The following is a 12,400-nucleotide window of genomic DNA, read 5'->3' on the forward strand; positions in this document are numbered from 1 at the left end:
ATTTTCATCTTAGGTGCATGTCCACTGTGAGAGACATAATCTAAAAACAATTCTGGAAATCACAATGTATGATGTTTTAACAATTTATTTGTATGTTACTGCTGCAAATAAGTATTTGAACACCTACCAACAAGCAAGAATTCTGGCTGTCACAGACCTGTTAATTTTTCTTTAAGAAGCCCTCTTATTCTGCACTCTTTACCTGTATTAATTGCACCTGTTTGAACTTGTTACCGGTATAAAAGACACCTGTTCATACACTCAATCAATCACACTGCAACCTGTCCACCATAGTCAAGACCAAAGAGCTGTCTAAGGACACCAGGGACAAAACTGTAGACCTGCACAAGGCTGGGATGGACTACAGGACACCAGGCAAGCAGCTTGGTAGAAGACAACAACTGTTATGATTATTTAGTAGAAAGTGGAAGAAAGACAAGATGACTGTCAATCTGCCTTCGTCTGGGATTCCATGGAAGATCTCACTTTGTGAGGTAAGGATGATTCTGAGAAAGCTCAGAACTACACAGGAGGACCTGCTCAAGCCAGCACATGTCCAGGCCCGTTTTAAGTTCACCAGTGACCATTTGGATGATCCAGAGGAGGCATGGGAGAAGGTCATGTGGTCAGATGAGACCAGAATAGAGCTTTTTGGAATCAACTCCACTTACCATGTTTAGAGGATGAGAACAACCCCAAGAAAACCATCCCAACCGTGAGGCATGGGGGTGGAAACATCATACTCTGGAGGTGCTCTTCTGCAAAGGTGACGGGACGACTGGATGGGGATGGATGGGGTCATGTATTGTGAGATTTTGGCAAACAGCCTCCTTCCCTCAGTAAGAGCACTGAAGATGGGTCATGGCTGGGTCTTCCAGCATGACAATGTCCCCAAACACACAGCCGGGGCAACTAAGGAGGGGCTCCGTAAGAAGCATTTCAAGGTCCTGGAGTGGCCTGGCCAGTCTCCAGACCTGAACTCAATAGAAATCTTTGGAGGGAGCTGAAACTCCAAACCTGAAAGATCTAGAGAAGATCTGTATGGAGGAGTGGACCAAAATCCCTGCTGCAGTGTGTGAAATCTTGGTCAAGAACTACAGGAAACGTTTGACCTCTGTAATTGCAAACAAAGGCTACTGTACCAAATATTAACATTGACTTTCACAGGTGTTCAAATACTTATTTGCAGCAGTAACATACAAATAAATTATTAAAAAAATCATACATTGTGATTTCCGGATTTTTTTTTTTTAGATTATGTCTCTCACAGTGGACATGCACCTAAGATGAAAATTTCAGACCCCTCCATGATTTCTAAGTGGGAGAACTTGCAAAATCGCAGGGTGTTCAAATACTTATTTTCCTCACTGTACCTACAGAGGCAACAATGCACCTCCACTGCCAGCACATATATTAGCTGCAAACACATAAAAATAAAGTACTGCCCATCTTCATCCAGCTCCCGCTCTTCTTTTATCTCACCTGCTGGATGCATCGGAGTCATTTTCATCTTTAACACACAGGAAGCTCTTAAAATCTGCTTCTTATACAGTTTAATTTTTTGAGCTTTAATCTGCAGAATCACTGGACATTGTGAGAAAAAGCAGAACTTTCTGAACACGTGATTTGTAAGGAACGAAAAAGTGCTTTTATTACGGATGATGTAGGAAAACAGCACTGGATCAGACCTGGGCCATGAAAATGAAACAAAGCTGAAACCACACACAGACACCACACACAGAGAGACAACAGACGTCTCTGCTTCAGCTACATTCACACAAGATTTCATACACATAACCGTTACCAAAGGACCGTAATATGTATTATCAATAAAAATGTGAAAAACGAGGTTTCAGTGTGAAGATAAAGCAGGATTTTTGAACATTTAGCAAAGACACAACTCAGACAAACCATTTTAGAAATGTGAGATAATGTCGATCAACACCAGACATTTTCAAGCATGTAGCACAAATATTTAAAAAATAATGACTTGTGGAATGTTCTCAGGCAATGCTCACTTATTATGGTCACACAATACAGCTGGTGAGAACTCTTCCATAGACACCGATATCTAAAACTCAACAACCATCGTGACGAGATAACTGATTTCCAAAGCCAGTGTGACGGAGGCCAGCAGGAGGCGCTGTGCATATAAAAAACAAAAGACGCTCTGGCCACAAACACCAAAGCAAATCCTGGTTCGAGCACATGCTTCCCATGCCGGAGATCGTAAGTTCACATCCCGAGGTGGAGTGAGTACATTCACCACACAGAGGGTGAACTGGCAGGTCTTTTGGAATAGTCAGATGGGGGTCGTGGTATGAGTATGACATTAGACCATGTACAAAAGTCAAAGTGTACTTATTTTGCTCCTGTATATTTATGAAACTTGGACAACCTACCATCACCACGTAAAGCTGCTGAAAGAACTCCAACAATGCTGCTTTGGTTTCATCTGTGGCATCAAATGGCAGGACACAGTCTCTAATGCTGCGTTTCTAGAATGCTGTGGTGACCCCAACATTGAAGACCAGATCATCAACACACAGCTTCATTGCTTAGGACATCTCAGCTGAATAGAGGACATGAGAATAGTCCAAGTGGTTCTATTCAGCCAGTGGAGTAATGGCAAGCAAACGGTGGGTAGACCACAGGTCCAGGTACAAGGCCCCCCCTCAAACAGAACCACAAGCCTGTCAAATCATAATTCAAGAGCATGTGATATGGTGCACCATTTAATGGGAGGGGATTAAGGCTTTAGAGGAGAGTAGGATGAGACAACTCATTGAGACCTGGGCAAAGAGGAAGACCAACCCAAGCAAGACTCTCCCTATACATCTGTCATTCCAGGATTGATCTACATTTTTATGAAAGGACTTGCTGTTAATGTATGTTGTGATCCCGAAAATTTAGACTACCGTATAACAGTCATTTTTGATTTGACCACTGGGTGGTGCGAGCGCAATTATAAATATGACCCTGCCACATGTGTGAGGGGCAGGCACGAGGGGCAGGTACGTGCCATGGGCCTGAGGGGTGCGTGTGTGTGCCTCGGGCCTGAGGGGCGTGTGCCTTGAGCCTGAGGGGCAGGTGCGTGTGTAAATTCCAGTCCAATCTGAACCGGCGGAAAGAATCTAAAGAGGAAGGTCGCATTCAAAAACTTTGAATCGTCCAGAGTCATCTGCACTGATGAAGCCCTCATCGCTCCAGTGCAGCCGTCCGAGGAGGAAGAAGAAGATCCTGCACCCACTCCAGTTGAAGAAATAATCAACATCCAGGAAGGAAATGTGCTTCAAATGATCAAAACTGTTGTAAAGTGGCAAGGTGAGATGATTTTAACTTTTTTTGGTCAATCTTATTAACTCGCGGTTTCAGATTACTCACGGTCCGATTTTCTGGACCCCAACCCGCGCGAGTTAAAGAGGCTGCACTGTATATTCCCGTTGAATGTGATGAGTTACAAGATGACAGCATTTATTATTTCTGAGTTGTCATGTTAAGAAAACAGGAGGGGATGGACTCGTCAACCTGTCACTGTCTACAGGCGGGTTCAAAATAATAACATCAAGGATACTATTTAGCAGCAACAATATCCAATGAGTCCAACACATAGGAGCTGCAGTCACGTTCACCACAGCACAAACATCACATGGGTTTTCTACACAAGAGAAATGTGTCAAATCCTCAGAACAGCTCCAGAGTTCACACCAGTGCTGCTTCTGGCTCTGCTGCATCTCACATTCTTGTACTGTCAATGCACATATTGATTTCTATTCTCGACTAAATGGAGCCATGAAAGAATGCACATATTTCCCTGATGAGACACTGCTGGACCATGAGCAAGCTGAAGAATTTAAAGTGTTCCCTGTGACCCTCAAAGATGTGCCTTGTTTCATGTTTCCTTTTCACCAACCGCCACAAACAGCCACAGCTAAATCTATTGACACACTGAGCCACAAGAGCACAGTTATCATTTCAGAAATACAAGTAAAGCAGACAAACGAAGAAGCAGTCAGTCCTACACAGACCCCGAGGCCCGCTAATGCCGCGGCTTATCACCGGTCTACAAGTCGTGAAGCGGACAAGAGTGTATGGCTCCCCCTGGATGGGATGCCAGTCCACTGCAGCTTACTTCCCCAGGTAACATTGGCACCGATTTCCACCTGGGTAGACTGGGACAATGCAGATCAAGTGTCCTGTCTGAGGACACAGACAGGTGACCTTGACTGGGGCTAAAACTCATATTCCACTGAACTACCTGCTCTGCTGTCACAGTGACACAGAAGACAAACTCCACGTGATTCATTTTGACAGAAACAAATCTGTTCCACTCCCAAGACAAATATTAATTTGAAGAAACATTAAACAAATATATTGTTAGTTAATTTTCTGCATATGTCTCGGCAGTGCAGATGAAGACTTAAAATTACATTTATTTTAGTTTAAATCCAAAATAAAAAGAAAAGGGGCTTCAATGACTGAACAGTCCTTTGAATGTGATGTTGGACAATAATGACAGGAGCACTGAAGCTAAAGAGCCCGACGCGCCGTGAAGCATCTCCATTCATCTACTTGAGACTGAGGAGCGCTGAGCCTGACCGAGTGTCAGAGAGTCCAACCCAGCTCCTGAGAGTTCTGAACACGTTCAAAACCAAGGTACGTTTAGCCAACCTTTCTCATCCCTCAACTTTTACTGCTGCTGCTTGCTGGTAAGAACAGATGACGTGAGAGACGCAGAAAGTGCAGAAAGTCACTCAGGAACTATGCTGTGAAGAACATCAGCACACAGCTCCACACCTGCTGAAGGACCCGACGGCAAAATGACCACAATCAAAACGTGGTGGGTCCCACAGACATGATGGTGTCCTGGCGAGTCCTGGACACTCTTGATGAGACCTGATGGTACGAGAAACTGATGTGAACTGTGTGGACCTTTTACCAAGTCTGCAGTCTTTCATTGTCTTGATGTGTGTCTTTTTCCTTCCCACTGTAGCCAAGTGCTTGCTCACAGGGGGTCGTTTTGACCGTTGGGGTTTTACATAATTATTGTATGGCCTTGCCTTACAATATAAAGCGCCTTGGGGCAACTGTTTGTTGTGATTTGGCGCTATATAAAAAAAATTGATTGATTGATTGATTGATGTCATCTTCGTGTCACCACACAGGACTGTAACACCACACAGGACTGGAACACCACACAGGAGCACAACACCACACAGGACTGGAACACCACACAGGACTATAACACCACACAGGACTATAACACCACACAGGACTGGGACACCACACAGGACTGGAACACCACACAGGACTATAACACCACACAGGACTGGAACACCACACAGGACTGGAACACCACACAGGACTATAACACCACGCAGGACTGGAACACCACGCAGGACTATAACACCACACAGGACTGTAACATCACACAGGACTATAACACCACACAGGACTGTAACACCACACAGGACTGGAACACAACAAAGGAGCACAAGACCACACAGGACTGTAACACCACACAGGACTGGAATACAACAAAGGAGCACAAGACCACACAGGACTGTAACACCACACATGACTGGAACACCACACAGGACTGTAACACCACACAGGACTATAACACCACACAGGACTGTAACACCACACAGGACTGGAACACAACAAAGGAGCACAAGACCACACAGGACTGTAACACCACACAGGACTATAACACCACGCAGGACTGGAACACCACACAGGACTGGAAAACCACACAGGACTATAACACCACACAGGACTGGAACACCACACAGGACTATAACACCACACAGGACTGGAACACCACACAGGACTGTAACACCACACAGGACTGGAACACCACACAGGACTGGAACACCACACAGGACTGGAACACAACAAAGGAGCACAAGACCACACAGGACTGGAACACCACACAGGACTGGAACACAACAAAGGAGCACAACACCACACAGGACTGAAACACCACACAGGACTGTAACACCACACAGGACTATAAACACCACACAGGACTATAACACCACACAGGACTGGAACACCACACAGGACTGTAACACCACACAGGACTGGGACACCACACAGGACTGTAACACCACACAGGACTGTAACACCACACAGGACTATAACACCACACAGGACTGGAACACCACACAGGACTGGAACACAACAAAGGAGCACAAGCCCACACAGGACTGGAACACCACACAGGACTGGAACACCACACAGGACTATAACACCACACAGGACTGTAACACCACACAGGACTGGAACACAACAAAGGAGCACAAGACCACACAGGACTGGAACACCACACAGGACTATAACACCACACAGGACTGGAACACCACACAGGACTGTAACACCACACAGGACTGGAACACCACACAGGACTGTAACACCACACAGGACTGGAACACCACACAGGACTGGAACACCACACAGGACTGGAACACCACACAGGACTATAACACCACACAGGACTGGAACACCACACAGGACTGGAACACAACAAAGGAGAACAAGACCACACAGGACTGGAACACCACACAGGACTGGAACATCACACAGGACTGGAACACCACACAGGACTATAACACCACACAGGACTGGAACACCACACAGGACTATAACACCACACAGGACTATAACACCACACAGGACTGGAACACCACACAGGACTGGAACACAACACAGGACTATAACACCACAGAGGACTGTAACACCACACAGGACCATAACACCACACAGGAGCATAACACCACACAGGAGCACAACACCACACTGGAGCGTAACACCACACAAGACTATAACACAACACAGGACTATAACACCACACAGGACCGGAACACCACACAGGACTGGAACACAACAAAGGAGCACAAGACCACACAGGACTGGAACACCACACAGGTCTGGAACACCACACAGGACCATAACACTACACAGGACCATAACACCACACAGGACCATAACACCACACAGGAGCGTAACACCACACAGGAACACAACACCACACTGGAGCATAACACCACACAGGAGCATAAGACCACACAGGAACACAACACCACACTGGAGCATAACACCACACAGGAGCATAACACCACACAGGACCGTAACACCACACAGGAGCATAACACCATACAGGAGCATAACACCACACAGGACCATAACACTACACAGGAGCGTAACACCACACAGGAGCGTAACACCACACAGGAACACAACACCACACTGGTGCATAACACCACACAGGAGCATAACACCACACAGGACCGTAACACCACACAGGACCGTAACACCACACAGGGCCGTAACACCACACAGGAGCATAACACCACACAGGAGCATAACACCACACAGGACCATAACACTACACAGGAGCGTAACACTACACAGGAGCACAACACCACACAGGAGCGTAACACCACAAAGGACCATAACACCACACAGGAGCATAACACCACACAGGGCCGTAACACTATACAGGAGCGTAACACCACACAGGAGCACAACACCACACAGGAGCGTAACACCACACAGGAGCATAACACCACACAGGAGCGTAACACCACACAGGGCCGTAACACTACACAGGAGCGTAACACCACACAGGACCATAACACTACACAGGAGCGTAACACCACACAGGAGCATAACACCACACAGGAGCATAACACCACACAGGACCGTAACACTACACAGGAGCGTAACACCACACAGGAGCACAACACCACACAGGAGCGTAACACCACAAAGGAGCACAACACCACACAGGAATGGAACACCACACAGGCATGTCTTTTTCCTGGTTCTCTCCCTCAGCCCCAACCAGTCCCAGCAGAAGACTGCCCCTCCCTGAGCCTGGTTCTGCTGGAGGTTTCTTCCTGTTAAAAGGGAGTTTTTCCTTCCCACTGTAGCCAAGTGCTTGCTCACAGGGGGTCGTTTTGACCGTTGGGGTTTTACATAATTATTGTATGGCCTTGCCTTACAATATAAAGCGCCTTGGGGCAACTGTTTGTTGTGATTTGGCGCTATATAAAAAAATTGATTGATTGATTGATTGATTGACTATAACACCAGACAGGAGCACAACACCACACAGGACCATTAACACCACGCAGGACTGGAACACCACACAGGAGTCATCAAGACATAAAAGCCATTTATGGAAGAAGGTCTTTAGAAAATCCTTGAAACCTTTGACAAAGCCTACATAAAACACAGATCCTGTACCAACCTCCACCTAACGTGATCAGTCTAAACCTTCCTGCTGTGAAACTACACAAACAAGTCCTAGAGAACCTGGACAACCATGTGTCATCAAACACTAACATCAATAACTAGATGCAACACTGACTCAAGTGTGTAGGAACTGGCTTTGGGCGGCTACACAACTGTGTTTTCAACAACAGAGACCTTCGACATAAGATTAAAATCGTAGTCCACAAAGCTGTTGTCATCCCCACTATACAGATCTGAGACCTGGATGGACCACCAACCAGACCTTCGAGCTATTCCACCAATGTTGTATGAGGAGTATCCTCTGCATCAGGTGGGAAGACTAGAAGCCAAGATCCAGAGCAAAGAATGTGTCATCTTCAAGAACCAGCTTCGGCGGGTGGGTCACGCCATAAGGACAGATCAATCAATCAATCAATCAATCAATCAATTTTTTTTTTATATAGCGCCAAATCACAACAAACAGTTGCCCCAAGGCGCTTTATATTGTAAGGCAAGGCCATACAATAATTATGTAAAACCCCAACGGTCAAAACGACCCCCTGTGAGCAAGCACTTGGCTACAGTGGGAAGGAAAAACTCCCTTTTAACAGGAAGAAACCTCTAGCAGAACCAGGCTCAGGGAGGGGCAGTCTTCTGCTGGGACTGGTTGGGGCTGAGGGAGAGAACCAGGAAAAAGACATGCTGTGGAGGGGAGCAGAGATCGATCACTAATGATTAAATGCAGAGTGGTGCATACAGAGCAAAAAGAGAAAGAAACAGTGCATCATGGAAACCCCCCAGCAGTCTACGTCTATAGCAGCATAACTAAGGGATGGTTCAGGGTCACCTGATCCAGCCCTAACTATAAGCTTTAGCAAAAAGGAAAGTTTTAAGCCTAATCTTAAAAGTAGAGAGGGTGTCTGTCTCCCTGATCTGAATTGGGAGCTGGTTCCACAGGAGAGGAGCCTGAAAGCTGAAGGCTCTGCCTCCCATTCTACTCTTACAAACCCTAGGAACTACAAGTAAGCCTGCAGTCTGAGAGCGAAGCACTCTATTGGGGTGATATGGTACTACGAGGTCCCTAAGATAAGATGGGACCTGATTATTCAAAACCTTATAAGTAAGAAGAAGAATTTTAAATTCTATTCTAGAATTAACAGGAAGCCAATGAAGAGAGGCCAATATGGGTGAGATATGCTCTCTCCTTCTAGTCCCCGTCAGTACTCTAGCTGCAGCATTTTGAATTAACTGAAGGCTTTTTAGGGAACTTTTAGGACAACCTGATAATAATGAATTACAATAGTCCAGCCTAGAGGAAATAAATGCATGAATTAGTTTTTCAGCATCACTCTGAGACAAGACCTTTCTGATTTTAGAGATATTGCGTAAATGCAAAAAAGCAGTCCTACATATTTGTTTAATATGCACTTTGAATGACATATCCTGATCAAAAATGACTCCAAGATTTCTCACAGTATTACTAGAGGTCAGGGTAATGCCATCCAGAGTAAGGATCTGGTTAGACACCATGTTTCTAAGATTTGTGGGGCCAAGTACAATAACTTCAGTTTTATCTGAGTTTAAAAGCAGGAAATTAGAGGTCATCCATGTCTTTATGTCTGTAAGACAATCCTGCAGTTTAGCTAATTGGTGTGTGTCCTCTGGCTTCATGGATAGATAAAGCTGGGTATCATCTGCGTAACAATGAAAATTTAAGCAATACCGTCTAATAATACTGCCTAAGGGAAGCATGTATAAAGTGAATAAAATTGGTCCTAGCACAGAACCTTGTGGAACTCCATAATTAACTTTAGTCTGTGAAGAAGATTCCCCATTTACATGAACAAATTGTAATCTATTAGACAAATATGATTCAAACCACCGCAGCGCAGTGCCTTTAATACCTATGGCATGCTCTAATCTCTGTAATAAAATTTTATGGTCAACAGTATCAAAAGCAGCACTGAGGTCTAACAGAACAAGCACAGAGATGAGTCCACTGTCTGAAGCCATAAGAAGATCATTTGTAACCTTCACTAATGCTGTTTCTGTACTATGATGAATTCTAAAACCTGACTGAAACTCTTCAAATAGACCATTCCTCTGCAGATGATCAGTTAGCTGTTTTACAACTACCCTTTCAAGAATTTTTGAGAGAAAAGGAAGGTTGGAGATTGGCCTATAATTAGCTAAGATAGCTGGGTCAAGTGATGGCTTTTTAAGTAATGGTTTAATTACTGCCGCCTTAAAAGCCTGTGGTACATAGCCAACTAATAAAGATAGATTGATCATATTTAAGATCGAAGCATTAAATAATGGTAGGGCTTCCTTGAGCAGCCTGGTAGGAATGGGGTCTAATAGACATGTTGATGGTTTGGATGAAGTAACTAATGAAAATAACTCAGACAGAACAATCGGAGAGAAAGACGACAGCTGACTTCCCACACAGATCTTCTGCTCTCAGCTGAGTGAAGGAAAACAGTCCAGTGGAGGGCAGAAGTAACACTATAGGACCCCCTGAAGCACAACCTGAAGAACCGCTCAATCGACTGTAAGACCTGGGAAGAAGAAGAATGGAACCGAGCCAGATGGCGAGCAACATATGAAAAACATATGAACAAACAACACAGAGGAGAAAGAAGAAATAGAGAGAATAAGATCCTGAGCAGCTGAAGCTTCCTGCAGCAACTACATGCAGCATCTGTCAGAAACGTGGACCTGTTCAGTCATGTCCGCGCCCGCATCTTGTTCAGGACTCGATCAACAGACAGTCTTCCTCGCCATCGAGGGAAGGCCACGATGACGATTTCTCACAATAATTGCAGTATATGATCTCTGGAGCCTGAAAAAGGGCGACTGGATGTCTTTAAGTTTCTTGAAGATGTTTCACCTCTCATCTTCAGTTCTAAACACCAAAAGGTGGAAAGTCTCAGGTATATGACCCCAGTGGAGGCTGTCCCTCTGCAGGTGGTACATGACCCACTATTCCTGTCGGGCACTATTCTTCATGTGCCTAATCACATGCACCATGGTGTGAAAGAAAGTGTGGGTCACCACAACCAGTGGTTTCGATCAGAGTGAGGCCTTCTTTCTTCCACGTCGTCCTTTTTCAAGCTTCAGAGACGATAATGACCTGGATGACTGAGAACCTACACAGACAAGCTGTAATAGGTTGCTTTCATCTGATGGTGTCGGCTGAATAAAGACGTTTACAACTTAAAAAGAGGCTGAAGCAATTTTTAAAATGAGTTTAGGTTTTATGAGACAAAATTGGAGCAAAAAAGTCAAAGTAAGCATACAGGGCATTGGCCAACTTAAAAAAAAAGACATTTTCTCTGTGAAGTTCATTCAGGATGATTCAGTGAAGGTACAGCAGAGTGAGAACACGGCATTATTTTATTCTCTTGATCCAAGTGTCAGCATTAGTCTGACAAACATGGGCAGAACATTAAGATTAATACAGAATGAACAGCAACTGATGAACTGTTGCATTATTTGTTTCATTTGTCGATTCATCAACTTCATCATCATCAGTCAATAACAGAAATGTTAAGGGAGCGCCCCCAACTGGCAAAATATGATCACATCAGTAAGCCAAAGGGGGTTCTGTCCCAGGAATCATTCAAAAACCTGACTATCGGTCCTCATCTGTGACCCGTATGGATTATTTGTTTTTTACAAATATTTAAAGAAGTAGCAGTGCCCCTGGTTCCATCGAACTTCAACACCAGACAAACCTTGATAGAGAAAGACAGAAACACTCACAAAATCAAATTCCAAATAAAAGTTTTGTGGTCGAGTTATGATTCAAGTTGGAAGTCAAAACGTGAGCGTGATTTGACTGTGACCTCATTTCACCTCTACTGCTCAAAAATTACACAAACAAACCGCCACGTCTAGTGGAACAATTCAATCCCATCGCCATGAAAACCGCTCAGCTTTTCGCGGTAGATGTCCACATGAGCTTTCTGTCGGGCACTCAGCACATCACATACCGTGAGACAGAAGAACCCCAGGTGTGGCGCGAGCTAGCTGAGTTCACCAAAAATCAGAATGGCACAATGCAGCTTTGACATTTTTGTCAGCATATTTGGGGCAATTTCCCTCATTTTATTTCCTTCAGCTTCTTCTGTGTGTTTAGGCAGATAGCTTTGGTTTG

The 12,400-nt window shown here is 44.9% G+C and overlaps 1 protein-coding gene across 1 annotated transcript; it reads left to right on the top strand.

Moving 5' to 3' along the window:
- Window positions 1-4,512: 4,512 nt before the first annotated feature.
- LOC117502330 (cysteine-rich, acidic integral membrane protein-like) lies at window positions 4,513-11,322 on the top strand. Its single transcript, XM_034161373.1, has 4 exons — window positions 4,513-4,656; window positions 5,166-5,959; window positions 6,012-7,812; window positions 11,209-11,322. The coding sequence occupies exons 1-4, from the start codon at window positions 4,513-4,515 to the stop codon at window positions 11,320-11,322; spliced, it is 2,853 nt and encodes a 950-aa protein (XP_034017264.1).
- Window positions 11,323-12,400: the final 1,078 nt, after the last annotated feature.

The sequence above is a fragment of the Thalassophryne amazonica genome, chromosome 20 (genome assembly GCF_902500255.1).
Source record: "Thalassophryne amazonica chromosome 20, fThaAma1.1, whole genome shotgun sequence".
NCBI lineage: Eukaryota > Metazoa > Chordata > Actinopteri > Batrachoidiformes > Batrachoididae > Thalassophryne > Thalassophryne amazonica.

Coding starts and splice junctions, on each gene's coding strand:
- LOC117502330 (XM_034161373.1), top strand. CDS start 4,513: ATGACAGGAGCACTGAAGCTAAAGAGCCCGACGCGCCGTGAAGCATCT. Junction 5,960..6,011: donor GACTGGAACACAACAAAGGA/GCACAACACCAC, acceptor AACACCACACAG/GACTATAAACACCACACAGG. Junction 7,813..11,208: donor AGGAATGGAACACCACACAG/GCATGTCTTTTT, acceptor GTCCCTCTGCAG/GTGGTACATGACCCACTATT.